This window comes from Astyanax mexicanus, chromosome 2 (genome assembly GCF_023375975.1).
Source record: "Astyanax mexicanus isolate ESR-SI-001 chromosome 2, AstMex3_surface, whole genome shotgun sequence".
NCBI classification, from domain to species: domain Eukaryota; kingdom Metazoa; phylum Chordata; class Actinopteri; order Characiformes; family Acestrorhamphidae; genus Astyanax; species Astyanax mexicanus.
In genome coordinates, this window is record NC_064409.1 from 55,767,354 (window position 1) to 55,786,469 (window position 19,116).

The 19,116-nt window shown below is 36.1% G+C and overlaps 2 protein-coding genes across 7 annotated transcripts in view; one reads left to right on the forward strand and one right to left on the reverse strand.

The window, feature by feature from the left end:
* The window catches only part of atp8b4 (ATPase phospholipid transporting 8B4), a 35,620-nt gene extending 33,335 nt beyond the window's left edge, over positions 1-2,285 (reverse strand). For 2 of the 5 annotated variants that reach the window (XM_049474614.1, XM_015605126.3), the window contains exon 1: positions 2,088-2,175. In XM_049474614.1, coding sequence (XP_049330571.1) covers positions 2,088-2,134 — 47 coding nt within the window. In that variant the 5' untranslated portion in view covers positions 2,135-2,175. The other 3 variants (XM_015605127.3, XM_007246523.4, XM_022672217.2) reach the window with 3 other exon arrangements.
* sqor (sulfide quinone oxidoreductase) lies at positions 1,755-18,443 on the forward strand. Of its 2 annotated transcripts, XM_022672219.2 has the most exons (11): positions 1,755-1,862; positions 2,029-2,118; positions 11,332-11,567; positions 12,517-12,687; positions 13,002-13,055; positions 13,722-13,916; positions 14,777-14,986; positions 15,064-15,247; positions 16,200-16,267; positions 16,354-16,532; positions 17,477-18,443. In XM_022672219.2, exons 3-11 carry the CDS (start codon positions 11,352-11,354, stop codon positions 17,532-17,534), a joined length of 1,335 nt encoding a protein of 444 aa, XP_022527940.2. In that variant the 5' UTR covers positions 1,755-1,862; positions 2,029-2,118; positions 11,332-11,351; the 3' UTR covers positions 17,535-18,443. The 2 variants fall into 2 exon arrangements, with proteins under 2 accessions (XP_022527940.2, XP_007246583.2); XM_007246521.4 differs by lacking the exons at positions 1,755-1,862; positions 2,029-2,118 and adding an exon at positions 8,568-8,839.
* The last annotated feature ends 673 nt before the right edge of the window (positions 18,444-19,116 follow it).

Genomic DNA, 19,116 nt, shown 5'->3' on the forward strand with positions numbered 1-19,116 from the left:
AAGGCCACAATATACCTCTGGGAATATGGGAATATCTTTCCTGTCCAAAGAACACAAGTATCATCAAAACTAGCAACTTTACAGGAGAAGAAAAAATATTTAAAGCTTTTAATGCAAGTCAATGTAAAATGGTTTTAAGATTTCAAGTCATTTAGGAGTCCAGGAATCAAACAAATTTGACACAATGTGAAGGACACATGTATTTGAAGGATGGAGTAAAACAAAAATCATCAAAAATAGATTCACATGTTTTTCTTTTGACGGCGACAATATTGACATGACATTGGAATATGGTACTAATATGGTATATTCAATAAGTAATGTTCAATACATTGTACAGTATTCAAATGATCAATTGTTCAAAAGGGAAATGGCAAAAAACAAACAGTTGTAGAACTCTATGTGCATTCCAATTGCATACTTATAACTAATACTCAGGGGCGTAGCAGCAAATTCTGGGCCCTGTACACCCTCTATGTTAATGGGCCCCTATCCATGCCAGTAAACAAAGGAAAGTGAGCGAAAAAAAAATCAGGATTTTCATGGGCCCCTCTCCCTACTCGGGCCCTGGGTAGTCAGGTCCACTTTTCCCCCCACTACCACGCCCATGCTAATACTAACTGGTTTTTGAGTAAGCAGTAAAGATAAAAGTATACTCAAATATCCACAATACATTCTTAGTACTGATCAGTTTTTGAGTGTGGTACTGATGGACACTATTATCCCATAATGCCATAAAATACAGAATGGGAGGAACTACTCATGTTTGGAACAATAACAGAAAAAGATGGCAGATAATGATGAAAGTGTAGTGGCAACCTCAGGTGGAGAACTTGGAGTGCTGTTAGTACAAAAATGGTGAGTATAACAAAATTTTGTGTACTAACCTGCCAAAATCACATTATTAAGGTTATGATGTTTAGTATATAATATGTAGTAAACAATTGGAAAGCTGCCATTCTCTATGTACACTATTTTGTAAATACTATGGGTCAGATTTACAGACAGGGATTAAGACTAGTCCTAGACTAAATTTTCCTTTTAATAGGAAATCTTCATTCAAACTGCTGTGTAGTCCTAGACTAGGCTAAATCACTATTTGGAAAACTGAGCCTATGTGTATAGGGACATTTATAGGAAATTGGTCCTCTTCGCTGCATTAACTGCCACTACTGTTTCAGAAAGGAGTTATACACTATATGTTGGAACATTACTCTAAGCATTTAATTGCATTCAGCCACAAGAGCATAAGTGAGGTCAGATAGCGGTGCTGGGGATTAATAGGTCTGAATCCTACATGACACTATGACTACACTTAAAGGCACTGGATAGAGCTCTATCACCACCCCAGAAAGGTCAAATGCTGGGGGTCTTTAAACCCCTTGACCTATCAGAAAAAGAAAAATGTATGTACAAGGTCAAAATACCCTCAAAGTTACAACATAGACCTTAAATTATAGGTACAATATAAACCTTGTATTGTATGGTGTATTGATACCCATTTATAATCTTCATTGCTTTAAAATAGGCGTGAATACTTAATGTAAATTTTAGCACAAGTTTAGAAGTGTATTATTTTAGTCACCAGGACAAATATAACAGTCCAGAACTTAAATACAGTCTTTCTGTAAGTCATTTCACACACAATATAGTACCACACAATAATAAGCTGGTGGTTGTGGGTAAGCGGTTAAAGCTGCGCATTAATACCTTACAGAAGCTCCTATACAGCTCCACTGAAGCTCCATCCACACAGCATGGTGCACATCTGATGAAGCAATAATAATACAGCCTGGTATATTAGACAGCAGCAGCACCAGCAGCAGTGCAGTCCTGTAGGCTACTGGAGACCACTCTGCCCAGTAAGATGTGTTTGTGTGTGTGTGTGTGTGTGTGTGTGTGTGTGTGTGTGTGTGTGTGTGTGTGTGTGTGTGTGAGAGAGAGAGTGGGTGAGTAAGTGGCCTACAGGAAACACTGACTGATGGATGCTGATAACCTGCATTCTCTCTCTCTTCTCTTTCTTCTCAGCGGAGGAAGCCCCTTCACACCGAGTCTCTACAGCCGCTGCCAGCAGCCCTCCTGCTTACCTTAAACGCCCGTCAATCCGATTCAGAAGCGGTGAGATATTCCCCATTAAATATCCTGTAACCAATTTCAAGCGGCGACATGATGAAGAATAAAGCTCTTACCGAAAACACACCATGCTCCATTCACGCTCAGCCTCTCTCTCTCTCTTTCCCTCTCCTTCTCTCTCTCTCTCTCTCTCTCTCTCTCTGAGACTGGGCGGAGAAGAACACGAGCCAGATTCACCAATCTCTCTCTCTCTCTCTCTCTCTCTCTCTCTCACGCACACAAACACACAGACGCACTCACAGTGGGCTGTGATTTCTACTGTGTGTTGGAAGGTACAGCATGTTTAGCCTAACTGCAGGTGAAGATACTCTTCACTATTTCTCCACGATTAGGAGTAATAGAAGTTAAATGATGCCAAATAATAACAGAGTCCCAGTTGGCACATAACCGACCTTCAACGTTGAAATGTAGTTTAAACATGATTAAAATAATGTTGAAACATCATTTAATGTTAAATGGTTGTGCAAATGTTAAAATGTTAACGTTTAATTGACCTAATGTCCTCAAGCTTTTGCCTTTTGAATAAGCATTTTACATTTCAACACCATACACTTTCAAAAAATGGTTGGATGGAAGGATGAAAATGTTTTTTTTTTATCTGCAGTAACTGCTTTTTAATTTGGCACCAGTTCTTCACCATACTTGTTCATGTTCTTTTATACCACAGTTAGTTCTGACCCTACAATGTAATAAGAGGCTAAGAGGCGATCTATGAGTGCCGTTATCAGCCGGTAATGCACTGTAACCTAAGCTCTCCATGTATTACTTCACCACATACAGGTAACCTAGCAACGACACAGCGCTTACAAGCCTAAACAGTGCAGCTACAAACAGAGCAGCAATGGAACTATTTTAACTTAATGAGTGTTTATAACCAATCATATTGTATATTCTAGTCCTCTTTAACTCAAAATATTACAATAAACAGCAATATTGGAACTGTGGTATAATCACAATAATGCTCTTGAGCTTTGTGTTATAATGTGTAATATTGGCACTGCATTGTTACTCTTTGGCAATATTACATTGGTAGTGGTGGGTAACATTCTTTATACTTTGTAGTAAAGAATATACTGTATTCTTCAACATCAAATCCAACATTTATTCAACAATAACTTCAACGCTGATTCAGTGTTGAAATGCCATCTGGAACTGACAGTTTTTTTGTCCTACATTTCCCCTAAGATCTACATACAGTATGTGACATTTTATATATCAAAAACTATTTTTTACACTATTCTCCAACCTCCCCCTAGTGAACTATTGTAGACATCCCACCTTGTTAAAACTTATTTCAGGGATGTAGCACTGCACCATAACCCACCGACCAACAACCCAGCAACCCAACAACACTTTTTATATGGGGCTGACATAGATGGAACCCCTGATGATCCTTTATTTGACAGTCCGTTATATGCATCTTACACAATTCACAATTAGTGTTGTTCTTAAATTCTTAAATAGAATCAGTGTTCATTTCGTCACCACCAATGCTTTAATAAGGAAAGAACTTCTCCCCACAAATAACAATAACAATTATTATTATTATTATTATTATATACATGTTTTACAAATATATAATGTATATTTAATGTAAGTAAAGTTTAATACAAACAGTACACAAAACAATAACGTCCAATTAATGTTAAATTGTCAAATATTTATGCATAAATTAATCAATTCTGATGTCAGAGATTAAATAATTAAATAATAATGGGATTTTTTCCCGTGTGAAGGTAATTCTCTTTTTAAATGACAATTTTAATAATTTATTTACAAAACACATTAACCAATTAGGATTGATCAAAGTAGACTCAACAAGATGACTAGTGCCAGAACCTTTCCAGAAATGTCACAACATGCAAAACATTATGCAATGCTCAAATTAATTTGGTGATTGATGTAGTGTGGGTAATCCTAATACATCTATTGTAAAACTAATATAGTTTTTCAGAATACCAAATGTCAAACAGCAGTAGTGTGATGGTTAGGGAATGCTTAGCCCCTTTAGATCTTTGGTGACCAATATTGACATAAACAAACTATTTATTTCTTCTGTGCCAGAAAGCAGGCTAAACTATGAGCTTTTGCAGTGGCATACAGGAAGTAGTGACTTAAATCCAATAAATAGGAATGTGCAATTCAAGTACTCCATTCTGGCTGAATTAAAGCAGTTTTTTTTTAATTAAGAGGGAGACCTTTTCCGTTAAGGTGATGTTAAAACTGCTCTTCAATTTTAGGAAAAATTTGTATATAATGATTTATACTGTGTATATTCTGTTTACCTTAATTATTATGTGTACTGAAATGAAAAGTGTAGGATTGCATTGATCAGCCATTTTGGAAATGTAATATTTTAATGTGATTACAGTTATTAGAGCATACTTCGCACTGTGCTGCTGCTGTGGGGTCATGCAAATAAGGAACTGTCCGTTAATCTCTGCTTAGCAGCAGTCGCTAAGCGGTACTGTCTCAGTCAAGTGAAAGAAAATCTCATTAGTCAGAATTATTAGGCTAAGAGGGGTGAAGTAAGGCATTACTGAGGAACATGCAATTTAAACTTGCTACTGCAGCACATGTACTAAAAATCAGATCTATGCCTTCCTTAATATCTGAAGTGTGGTGGGTTTTTTGTCCATATTCCCAGACCGGACAATAACAAAAAAAAACTGCATGATGATTAGTGTTAAACTTAATAGAAGACTATAATCAGAACTGTGAACAAGCACATAATAACACAACATACATTTATTTAGTATGATCTCTATAGATTATGTATCTTACTAGATTGGTTCTTGTGAACGGGGTTATGGTTAACGGTTAACATCTAATAATGGCTATACTTTTTTTGTCATTTGAACTTTTGGCTGCCTGAGTGTCTGGAATGCTACCAAGTGAGTCTCTGGCCTGAGCTGGATGACGCCTGACCTGGTTAGCAATAGTAGCTAAGGGAGGCAGTAACAGACAATCAGTTCACATTACCTTCACTATCTATCCCTACCATCACAACCAGTTTTGGAGTTTTTTTATGTGTAATTAATGCATATAAAATATAGTGTATGTAAATCTATTTTAAAATGATCCTTCTTCTGAAGAAAACTTATATTCCTAAATCATTAAAAATTCTCAATTTCATGAGCAATAATTTTCTAATTAGCCTTAACGTTAGTGCCACTGTCTACTATTGAGTAGGACTCCGTGTACCACAACATCAGATCTAACTCATTGAGGCATGGACTTTACAATATCTCTGAAGGTGTTTTATGGTATCTAGGACCAAAGCATTTGCTGCAGACCCTTTAAGTCCTGTAAATTGTTAGGTTTGTATCTATGAGCTTTAGGTGAAAACACCCTTGAACCCCTATTGTCCACTGCATACCAAGAAAATCCTTCATCCCCTGCCTGGTGTTTTGGAGATATTCTGACCCAGTCATCTAGAAATTAAAGGTTGACCTTTGTCAATGCAGCAGAACATCAGCTTCAAGAACTGACTGTTCACTTGCTGCCTAATAGGCCATGTCCTGCCCGTTGACAGATTTAGATAATCAATAGTGGGAAGCTAATAAATATTAATATGTATAAGTTCAGAATTTCCAGTGTATATTTGAAACTTACTGCATACTAGTGAAAATGTATATGTACTGGAAGTCATATGATTGGTGCATATATTTAATAATATACAGGCCATTTAAAAATGCTGAGTTTCTTTGATTTGACCAAATTGAAAACCTCTGGAATATAATCAATAGGTAGATGGATGATCACAAGCCATCAAACCAAGCTGAACTGCTTGAATTGTTGCACCAGGAGTGGCATAAAGTTATCCAAAAGCAGTGTGTAAGACTGTTGGAGAAGAGCATGCCAAAATGCATGAAAACTCTAATAATAAAACAGGGTTATTCCACCAAATATTGATTTCTTAAAATATTATTAATATAAAGATGTTTTCTTTGCATTATTTGATGTCTGAAAGCTCTGCAGCTTTTTTGTTATTTCAGCTATTTTAAATTTTCTGCAAATAAATGCTCAAAATAAAAAAAAATAAAAAATAAATTTGGGAGAAATGTTGTCCGTAGTTTATAGAATAAAACAATAATGTTCATTTACTCAAATATATACTTATAATTAGCAAAATCAGATAAACTGATTTAGAAACTAAAGTGGTCTCTTAGTTGTTGTTTTTTTTCCAGAGCTGTACATGCAAACCTTTGTATATACATTTTTGTCAACTTTTTAACATCATTTGAATTTATCTTGGAGACCCCTGTCCTGAACAGTCTGGATGCATCCAAATCTGCATTATAACATATTTAACATAGAAATAAAAAGTTTTGAATAGTGCCATGATTCTGGTGATTCAACTACATATTCACTTCTATAGTACTTACTTAACAATAAGCCTTTAAGCCTAGTTACTGAAGAAAAAGGATTAGGGGCTGGATCTGTTTCAAGTGTGAAGGGTAAAACTGCTTTAGGAGGAGGATGGAGGAAACTTTAGAGCTGTGTCTAAAACCAGACACTATCTTACTAAAAATGTACAAAATAGGTTTGTAGCACATTTAATAGTTTAGTGTAAAACAGTATTGTATAGTATAGTATACAATTTACACATAGTAAGTTTAGCACAGTGTACTGTAGTTCATCACAGGGGTACAGCTACTAACCTGGTGGATTTTAACAACAGGGAGTCTGTTGTAAAATATATAATCCCAGAAGGATTATAATGGACACACTCATCCAGGCCACTGCCTAGCTGCCCAGCAGTAGGAGGTACAGAAGCATGAAAACAGAACTAGCTGGTTCTGAGGCAGCTTCTCCCTTCAGGCCATCAGGCTGCTGAACAGCCAATAGCAGTATATTAGCGCACAATACATCACAGCTCATATTACCTGTCTCACAACACAAAATATCACATCTTTATCCCCATAAGAACTCACTCTGCACCTTTCACTTGCGGTCACACTACTACTACACCTACTAGATGTTTTCCCCCCATTTACCATGTCACATTACACATTACATTTGGATGTAATCATCTGTACCTTTATAGGTTATATAATAATACCTGTACATTTAAAAAGTGCAACAGTGTATGTGTACATATAGTGAAAGTTATGTGCATACACTACCAGTCAAAAGTTATAGAAAACCCCCATTTTTTCTCTTTATTTTTGCAATTTAAAGTCTTCAGGTCCATTTAATAATCAGAAATGGTACAAAATCCAGTGTATAAAGGAAGAGGTCTGGCTGACTTACACGGCAGCTTTTAGCATTTTAGCAGTAAGGATAAGAATTAGTGGACTGATAGGTGAAGTGCATTGCTAAAATAAACAATGATTAAGTTGGGGAAATATGTTATATTTGTATATTCTGAGATATGACAAACAGTCAAAAAAGGCACAGTAATGTATCTATGTTTTTTGATGTGACATTGAGCCTGATGAAGTTGGCTTGTTCTGTGTAATCTTATTATTATTTACACCACTTGTTGTTAAATGCTACTCCTCAAATAATTTTTTACTCACTTGTACACCTGTACAGAGAGAAAGGTTCTCTCTCTCTCTCTCTCTCTCTCTCTCTCTCTCTCTCTCTCTCTCTTTTACACACACATATACACACACATTCCACTATTTAGCCAAATGTTTTTGACTATACACCACTTTAAACACTATTTACAGAATTTAAAAACTTTTTTATTTAAAAGATTTTTTATTGTCAAAAAGTACAGGTGTACAAGTGAGTGAAACATTATTTGGGTGCAGGTTCCCACTAGTGTGCAGAGAACAATATTTTCCACAGTGTAGAGTAATAAAATAAAACAGAAATATACAGTTAACTTTACAGTATACAGAGAACACACAATACCACAATACACACTAAAACTTACACTATAGACATATGGACAAGTGGTATTTCAAGGATATACATTAAATATTACTGAATGCATAAATATGTAATGCTATACATGTGCAGATATCTAGAGTATGTGTGTGGAAGTGAGGAAATAGTCCAGTAGGTGACAGAGTAACTATGAGTGCAGGTATAGAATGAGCTGTGTGGGAAGTACAGGGTGCAGAATGCTTTATGGTGGATAAGTCTGGGACAGTCCGGTAGGTATAATGTAGGTAAAGTGAAGTTTTTATTTATGCGTTTAAGGTAACATTCAAATTAAGATAGTCCTGAATTTAGTTTTTAAGACTTACTTTTGCAGCTTTTTTCTAGTTGTTTATAAACTTTTTTAAATGTATTAGCGAGCTTTTCCAAGTTAACTTAAAGTTTGTTAAGGAACTTTTTTTTCTAGTTTGCTCGATGATGTTTAGATGCAGTTTGACATGACCTATCAGACAAATACAATGGCGACACCGTGTGGCTGAGCTGCACTATTATCCACTATATTTGTGTTGTGTTGTCGTTGTGGCTTTGTCGCGGGTTTAATACAAATGGGCGGATTAATTACTCTGGGCGAGACTGCGTTATCTTTCGTAGTGAGGGGGTTATGTAATATCCGCTGTAGTTAGTGAGAGTGTGATAGTGGAGTTTCCTCACAGTGACAGTAACTGTCTCTGGATCACCCGCTCTTCCCCTCCCGTGGGTGACGTGCAGAATGTAAACTACAGTGAACCAGGAACATCTCACACTCAGCAGGAAAGCGCTCGGGCTGCATATGGTGGCTGGAACAAGCTCGTGCTCATTCTGAAGGACTGGGGTAAGGCGATACGCTTTGTGGTGTACTGGGGCTATTTTAGTGGAGTGTGTCTGTAGGCTGGGTTTGGGTCTGTTGTTAAACTCATAGGAGTGAGCAGCACGCAGCACTGCAGTAATGCAAAGAATGTACTGTAGCTTTAATAACAAGGATACATAGTTGAGTCTTATAGACATTGTATCATTCTTTCAGGGTCATCAGGTCAACTAGGAGACATTTCTCAACCCACTATGGCAGTGGCTCTTAAAATTTTAAAGCAATTTACCACCCATAATCAAACAAACCGTTTATGTACCAACTTGTAAATGCAATATGCCTATTGAGACATGCCTATTAAGAAAGCATGATACAGAGGGAAATGAAAGAAGTGTGAGACAACATAGAGGACTACAGAGTCTACATGGCACACTCTTGAGCCCTAGGCTAATTATTTTTCTATTATTACTAATACAGAAACCGTTGTGAATCATGGAGTTCCAAAGGTTTCAATTGTAGGGCCTATGAAACTGTAAACAACTGTAAACGAAATTGTAAGCTTACACATAGGGTCTACCAGGTTAAACACAAACAGGTAAAACCTTTTTACATTTAAATTATTAATATTTTTGTACATGCATTACATTTCCTGAGGCCATCTGGCATACCACTGCTCTTTGGTATAGTGATGCCCTCAGACAACAAACCAAATTTGGGTTATTACACCTTTCCATACCAGGCCATACCTTACAAACTTATTTACCTGCTTGCTTTTTATCTTTAATATAATGTCACATGGCATATGTAACAGTTACATCTAATACATTGTGGGTCATAAATAAAAATTAGTATATGTGCAAGAATATATAAAGAAGTATATTTGGATATTAACATTCTTATAGTATTCTTAAATTTTGTTGTAAATGTACAAAAACAGTGTTTCTTTTTATTCGTTGTCTTGTGCCGTTAGACCACTTTTGTTTGATGAATCATGATGAAGCAGTGGTTCTCATCTCTGGTCCTGGTGGAGACCTCCTCCTCCTAGCTTGCATGTTTGGGTGCTTCCTTGATCTAAAACACCTGATTCAAATTGTCAGCTTGTTATCAGAAGTTAAAATTAAAATTTAAGTTTGGTAGGTCTTACGTGTTAATATAATACATAATGTTCTGTGTGTTCTGGATAATCATGGATGATGTCTGCTCCAGTATCAATGCCTGTTTGAATGACTATGGTAAAGTACTGTACTGTAGTGTACTTTTATTGAACTTTAGCAGTGCTGTACTTGCTTGTACACTGATTCTAACTGGCACCAGACATGTGCAATAAACATGTCTGGTTCAAACCAGAATGAAGGAAGTGGGGAAATCAGTGGAGAACAAAGTGAGGAAGGGGTTGAGAAACATGGATTTAGCCATTTAATGCCTAATTACACCTATGCATACTACACAGTTATATTCTGCTAAATTATACAGTAAATGTGGCATGTAGGCACGTAAGCACTGTTTGTCTCAGCTCATCTCAGAATGTATTTAGAATGTATTTTGTCACTGTCCAGTAGAAACAAGTATTTATATTTTTGTTATTTTTTCCAAATAAAATAATCAACTCTTTTTGCATTGACTTCCATTGAAAGTTAAGAAGGTTATATCTCTCTCCTGCAAAGTTGCTGTTTGGTGTTTGCTTGTAGCTCAAATTAGAACAAATGTAAAGTAAGCAAGTTAATATAAATACAGTAAGAGGATTATTTAATGTTAAAAAAGTAGTTGCTATCTTGTGAGCTAGATTGAAAAACAAACTGGGTGCAGATTTCTTTTGGATACTCCATCCAGTTGACCTGATTTAACCTCATTAAACAGTAATTAGTGGAATAAGTGAGGAAGGATAATTATAAATAATACCAGACTCCCATAGGGAAAGATAAAAAAAATGCTAATAAACACAGTGATGTTTATCAATACCCTTTTGCATTATTGTTTTTTTTTATTAATTCTGATTTATTGTTTTACTGAGTAAATAATCACTTAATTTCAAAATCAGGAGATTTATAGAATTATTTGCTAATGATGTCTCTAAAGATGGCAAAAAGTTGAATGTCTTTGTGCAGAGTGCTGTAACGAGTAATTTGGATAGGGGGATAAACTTCTAGATATTTAAACTTGTAAGATGTATTGTGAGAAAATGAAAAAAAATCTATGTTTAAACTGTACTGTTCAGTTAAAAGTGAAATCATGCTTAAGTAACACCCCTCTAGATATCATGGTGACTCAGCATTAACTCCCCATTCACAAACTGTAATGTTTTGGCTTTAAAGTATGGGGCGGGGCACTACAGAACATGTTTGGCGACCTTCCAAGCATACTACGTGCAGCACATTGGTGTCTCTAGAGGAATGAGAATTGCGTGTTATGGCATGCTGGTAGTAAACTGACACACACAGGACATAAAGGCTGCTTGGCTGCCCCTTTCTGAGTCCAGTCACATGAGCTCTACACATCGGTCTTTCTCTTCTTTTTTCTAGATCGAATTAACTGCAGGACAATGGCTGTAGCATTCACTTCACATCTGGCTCCTATTAGGAAAAGCAGCCGGGTGTTTTTTTCTCTCAACTCCTACATCCACAGCAGCAGCGGACTGGCCTCCAAGGAACACTACAAGATCGTTGTGCTTGGTGGAGGAAGTGCTGGCATTACGATGGGCGCCCGCATGAAAAGAAAAGTTGGTGCAGAGAATGTTGCCATTGTGGAACCCAGTGAGGTACAAAGCTTTAAAGGCTTGGGCATATTGTCTAGTGGTCTTGTTTATTTAAATACAGATATTTGCGATTTGGTGATATTCATGCTTAACGACAAAAAATGCACAAAGAGTTGTTCAAATCGACTGAAACCTTATATGTGTGAATGCAATGATATATGTATATATATATATATTACAAGATATTGTACAATTGAAAGGGGACTCCATTTTGCTGTTATGGAAGATGAGATATGAGATATGTTCTGTATGGCTCCAGTGGCACAGTTGGTCTATAGCTTGGCCTATAGATCTTGCACACTTGTATACTGCGGAAAATGGCATCCCGTTTGGTGCCATAAATGCTTGAGTGGTTATAAATCTGGTGATCAGGCGGGCCAGAGTTGCAAACTAGTGGAGACATTCCTGGGAAACCCTTACTATGAAAAATATCAGTTGGAGACCCTACTATGAGAGGCAGCTTGTGAGCACAGAATGCCATGGTCATATTGCCAAGCTGCTGGTGTCCTTCGTATCACTACTGGGGGTGATCACATCAGCAGTTGGAGCAGAACCTTGAGGATGAGGTGGGGTGATGTTCATCCAGCATCCTGACCTGAATGCGATCAAATCCTCATAGAAATGCTCTAAAATCTAAAAATATTTACCTGCACAGTAGAGATAGTTTCTCTAAAAAAAAATAAAACTCTGAAATAAGTCTGCTAATGGTTTTTAATTTGATACATTGAAGTTCACATTAAAATAAAGTAAATTGATTCGTATTTGTATTATATATTGAATTAATAGATATAAATAGATATACAACTTTGGGCTATAATTAAAAAAAACTGTTCTCTCTGTGATAACAGATGTTTGTTGTGACATGAAAAAGACATACACATATTCTATGTCACATGATATTACACATGTATCAAATGTATGAGCAGTAATAATTTGTCACTCTTTATTTCAGATGCACTATTACCAGCCAATCTGGACCCTTGTTGGGGCAGGGGCTAAAAGTATTAACTCATCCGGACGCCCCACCTCCAGCGTGATGCCCTCAGGAGTTAAATGGGTCAAGTCCAGCGTCATGAAGATTGACCCCAAAAAACAAAATGTGTCCTTAGACTCTGGCAAAGAAGTAAGAACAAGCTTTGTATAGTGTATAGTAAATCATTAGACACCAGGTATTGTTGCTTACAAAGGAAATCGATTTTCTTATCTTATCTGTATAACTGGCAGCATGACTGCCAAATTACTGTGGATAAATGTAAGTTATTTTTACAATTACACAGGTGTGTCTGGTCATTTGGATTATTTAACTTACTGGAATAATGTTGGAAAGGAAATGAGTCATATAAATTAGATGTAAAATGAAATGCATAATTAAACTTTTTTTTGTTTTGTTGAAATGCATATTTTTAAATATTTATGGTGTGATGTGTCTTTCCTCAGCTTTCCTATGACTTTCTGATTGTAGCACTTGGCCTCACGCTTCACTATGAGAAGGTAACTTTTGTATTATAAACCATGTAGTACACTGTCAAACATAAAGGTAGTCTGAATCGAATGGTTCTATAAACAATACAACAGACAAACCACTTTTGTTTCCATATAAAACTGAGTTTGTGATAGAGACACAATGAGTGTGGTGAAACTTTTTCAGGTCTAAAGAAAGGTTATTTAGCAATGTAAAGGTCCTTAACATTAGCTCATACATCTCTATTACATACACAATCATTTATGTAACCAAAAGTGTTTCTTCTATGGCAGCGTTTAAAGAACTACTCTAAGAGTATACTGATCTGGGTGTATGCTGATGGGTTTGTCTGCCCTAGATGACCAACATGCCAGGCTATGACTAAATGGACAGGGCTGCCAGTAGATTTGGTAATAGAATAAGGGAAAGAACCAGAAAGTGAAATGGTGAAAAAAGTGAAATGGGTTTCTGAGTGCTGCAACAAGCCTGCAGCTTAACATTTGTATATAGTTTTTAATACAGTTTTACTATTACTGCTGTTTTCATCAAGTTTGTTTTTTAGTTTTATTCATTTTGGGGTGAAGTTTTTGCCTTTTAGCAGCCTATGTGTACAAATGTCAATTAAGTTGTTCTAAGATGTTCTTAAAATATATACTTTTCAAAACTGAACTAAGTGTGCTTTTGTTGAAATTTAGATCAAAGGCCTACCTGAAGCATTTGAACATCCTAAGATTGGCTCCAACTACTCACTGCAGACTGTGGAGAAGACGTGGAAGGCATTACAGGACTTCAAGGAAGGAAATGCTATTTTTTCTTTTCCCAACACTCCAGTCAAGTGTGCAGGAGCTCCTCAGAAGATCATGTACCTTTCTGACGCCTACATGAGAAAGGTGTCTATACTCATGTTTATGATATGTTCTCTCGATTGTGAATGTGTTTTTCATATATATATATATATATATATATATATATATATATATATATATATATATATATATATTTTTTTTTTTTTTATTATATATATATATATTTTTTTTTTAATCTTATTTTCTCCCAAATTTACACGACCAATTACTCAACCCACTCATTAGGACTCCCCCTATCATTAGTCATATAACAACACCAGGAGGGTGAAGACTAGTACATGCCTCCTCTGATACATGTGAAGTCAGTCACCGCCTCTTGTTGAACTGCCTTTAATGCAGCCTTGCCTAGTAGCATCACGGCGCACTCGGAGGAAAGCGCAGCGACTCAGTTTCGATACATCAGCTCACAGACGCCTTGTGCTGATCGACATCACCCTTTGGAGTGATGTGGAGAAGGAGCGCCATCTACCCACCCAGAGAGAGCAAGGCCAATTGTGCTCTCTCAGGGCTCCGGTAGCTGATGGCAAGCTACATGAACAGGATTTATTGCCAAACTCCCCCTGGACCACTCAGAGCCCTGTGTTTTTCATAATTTTTGATAAAATCACAAAAACAAAGATGTGAAACAATGATACAGCAAGAATGGCTTGTGTGGCCCTCGTGTTTAATTCACAATATAATTGATATGGTTATTTTCTTGGATCTAAAAGCTAATTAATTCAGTTCTTAAGTTAAAACATCATTTTGAATATATAATTCTGTATGTACAGATATATATATATATATATATATATATATATATATATATATATATTATATATATATAAAGCCATACCCTGTTGAACACTGAAATAATAATATTTAAAAATATTCCCCTTTTAAAGACAGGAAAGAGGGCTAAAGCCAACTTTGTCTACAACACGTCATTGCCAGTGCTGTTCGGAGTGAAGAAGTATGCTGATGCCTTGTGGGAAATTGTGAAAAAACGTGACATAAATGTGAACCTCAGACACAACCTAATTGAGGTCAGACCAGACAAACGGGAAGCTGTATTCGAGAACCTTGATAATCCTGCGGACACAAAGGTTTATGAGGTAAAGAAGTGCCTATTACCTGAATCCATCATCAGAGTCACTTTGCACAGCTTCATTCTTCTGTCTTGATTGCTTAGTATGAGATGCTCCATGTTACCCCTCCTATGGGACCACCTGCAGTGCTGAAAGGCTCTTTACTGGAGGACGGGGCAGGCTGGCTGGACGTAAACAAGGACACCCTTCAGCACAACACATACAGTAATGTTTTTGGAATCGGAGACTGCACCAATGTACCAACTTCAAAAACTGCTGCTGCTGTGGGTAAGCTTTGTCTGAATGAGTCTGGGTTAAACGTGTATGCTTTGTCAATAGCTATTTCTTAAAATACACTACATAGACAAAAATTATGACACATACCCATTTCCTCTGAAATACACATAAGAAAAATAGGTTTATTCTTAAGTAATTGTCTCTACAGTCCAGGAAAGTCTGCTTATCAGATTACTGTAAGGATTTAATTGGATTTAGCAACAAGAGTGTAATTAGTGAGCTCAGAATATTGGATAATCACCTCATGCCCAACTCCCAAAATTGTCCTAAAGTATTTTATGGAGCACCATCATTCCAGAGAACACAGTTCCACTTCTTCACTACTTAATGCTGGATTGGAGGCTTTGTATGCCTTTATCCCTTTGTATGCTGTTTATCTGTTCCAGAGAGTCCTATTTTATTGGCAATACTTCTCTACAAGGACTAGAGAAAATGTGTGTGCATTTGCACATCTGTGTCAGCAGTAAGTGAAACTTACTGTAGCTGAATGCATTTATTAGAAGGGGTGTCCACAAACATTTGGACATAGTGTATGGTTGACGTACTAGTGATCTGATAACAATTGCAATAATAAATAATAATTAATAATAAATTAATAATATAAAATGTCATGTTATTTCATCATTCATGTTTCACACAATTAACTGTGCCTTTAAAAAAACGCAGTACATTCTTTATATTCATTTTATTCTAACTTCATTCCTGGTGCTATTTAGATTTCTGGGTTGTTTTAGATACTTCTACAACTCTGCTCTTATTCTGTCACCTTTAAAAATACAGCTTTATATTGTTTTGCCAAAACCTGTGGAACCTGTTGAGATGCACATGACCAACATATTAAAATCATTGTATGTGAATATATGTAAACAAGAGTGTATGTCCTTTATTAAATGCTGAACAAATAATGTCACAAGAAGACTCATATCAAATTACTGTTTTACAGCTGCCCAGTCTGCTGTCCTCGACAGAACCATTACCAAAGTAATGAAGAACGACAAGCCTGATAAAAAGGTGAGCTTGATTGGGTAGGATGGTAAGCTTTTTAAATCTGCTTCTTCATAGATTTAAATGCATTTTTCTATATGTCTGTCTTACAGTATGATGGCTACACCTCCTGTCCTCTGGTCACAAGCTTCAACACAGTTATCCTGGCAGAGTTTGACTACACTGGACAGCCTTTGGAAACCTTCCCTGTGGATCAGAGCAAAGAAAGTAGAATCATGTATCACATGAAAGCAGACCTGATGCCCCATCTGTACTGGCATGGTCTTCTCAAGTGAGTTCTGATTATATGTCTTTTTATAAAGGCCCTGTATCTTCACCTCACCATTCTGCCTTTTCTGTCCATTAATTACAACATAATAAAAACTGGTCCTCAGGGCTCCCAATTGGTCCATGTTTGTGCTCTATCCCAGCTACCAGCATATCTGTACCAATATCCTTAATTTGGTACAGTCTGCTATGTAAATTTGGTACAGTCTGCTATGTAATTTTTTACATTTTTATTATAATAAATATCTCAGTGTATTTTTGATGATTTTTATATTAGAATCTCTTAATATGCTTTGTCCCAGGAAGAGCATTAGGGAGAGAGTCTAACACGAGAAAACTGAGACATAGAAACTTTAATTGAGAAAATTAACATATGATACCACAGCTCTCAGCTCAAACAGCAAATCAAACTCTACTCTTAACAGATAAACGGGGAGAGGTAAGAGAGTGAGAGTTAGTTATGAGATTTAATCCATATATCAAATTAAATACATGTGATCTACCTTCTGAACTCAACAGTAGCGTGTATATATGTGTTTATATAGCAAAATAAAACCACTAACATCTTATTAATCTCAGTAAAAATTAATTATGGGAGAAATATGAAACCAAACTTCAAATGTCTTGTGCATTAAAAAAAACTTGCATTTAAATTTCAGATTAATCGCATGCATTAAAGAGTTAACATTAACAGCACAAGTTATAAGTGAGCATAAAGTAAAAACATCGACCATCTGTGGGGCCTTGAGGACCAGTTTAAAAAAAAAAAACACTGTTTTGAATACACATTGATGGACAGATAAGGGTTGAGGCTGGTTGTTCAAACACAATTTCAGATTTTTAAGAAGCTTTATGGGAATGCCATAAATGCAGAGTGGTGAGGGAAGCGTTTAAGACAGGGATGTTTACTATTATCTGCCTCTAATATATTGTCTTTTATTCTTAAAGGGGGCTTTGGGGAGGCCCAGGACCATACAGAAAAATCATGCATCTTGGGATGAAATAGACTCTGGGCCTTCGAAAGGAATCAGCATTGCTAATATGAAACCATGCTCTGCTCAGATCTGATCGTAACATTGTAGGTAAATAATAACAATTACTGTGGTTATTTACTAAGAAATGTACTTACATTATATGACCAAATGTTTAATGATTCCCTTTCCAATTAATGCATTTATTTCAAAAGCATACACATATAGCGTATCTAGGCCCTACAGAGACCATGCTTATTGCAGTCACAGGCTGTCTGGAACGATGGTCCTCCATCCAGTACTTTTAGGTTGAGGATAAGGTGGGGTGGTGATGATGAACAGGTGTCACAATACTTTTGGTCACATAGTGTACCTAACTCATTCTCTTGATGTTAAATATGCAGTATATTGTGAAAGTTTAAAAGTACTAATTAGGACGATTACTGTTTATTTTAATGATATGGTAACTTTTAAGGATTTACCAAAAATGATACATTCTAAAAAATAGTTGTAATCATTTTCTAGCTTGTACAGATTGCTGATAAAACATTTTCAAGATAGCAATTTTATTTTTCGACATCTTGAAGCACTTTATTTTTTTGCATTTTTGGATAATATTAATGATCAATGACCTACTGTTCAAAACTTAGAGATGTGCAAAATAAAGTGATAAAAGTGACACAAGCAGTGAATTAGCATTTGCAGAAAGTGCATTTACCGGACCAGTTTCACTTTTTTAAAATGAAGCAAGGACCAGGGAAGACAGACTTCCTCAAATGAACAAATATTAGAGCTCCCATTAGAAGCTGTGCTTTGTGAATAATAAATTATTTGAAAGTACTTGTCATACAGTTTTTGCATTCAAATGGTGCTGTGTCGCATCTCATCCTTGAAATGTGGCTTCCCTTTGTCTACTTCAGTAATAAATTCATTTAACAGTTTAATGTCTCCAGTGTTAAGTTGTTGTTAAAAAAACTAACGAGCTGATGTCCATAAGTTTTTGGATTTAGGCTTATCGAGGAAGGTCGTTTCAGCACACTGCTTCTATTAAACACAATATTTTAATGTCACTTCTCCACTCAGAAAAACAACACACTGCATTGGCTCACGGACACTGTCATATTTCCATGTGGTCTAATTTGGTCATCTTCCCTCAACCACCAAGCATTTGCATCCTCCTAAAATAGCCTCCTTCTAAATTTACTCATGTTAAACCCCAGAAGCTAACAAAGAATAAACTAGAAAAGGCAAAGTTCGTGAACGAACTTTAAGTTGGCTTGGAAAAGAACGCTAATAACGTTAAAAAGTTAAAATGATTGCTAAGCTGTTTCTGTCTGAAGAGTGTGAAGAGTCGTGGATATGCTGTTAACTTTTGGCTAAACGCTAAATGCCAAAAACGCCGAAATCTAAAAACGTTTGGTTAAACGCTGAAATCTACAAACGTTTGGTTAAACGCTGAAATCTAAAAACGTTTGGTTAATCGCTGAAATCTAAAAACGTTTGGTTAAACGCTGAAATCTAAAAACGTTTAGTTAAACGCTGAAATCTAAAAACGTTTGTTTAAATGCTGAAATCGTAAAACTTTTGGTTAATCTTTTGATTGCCAATTTGTTGCTA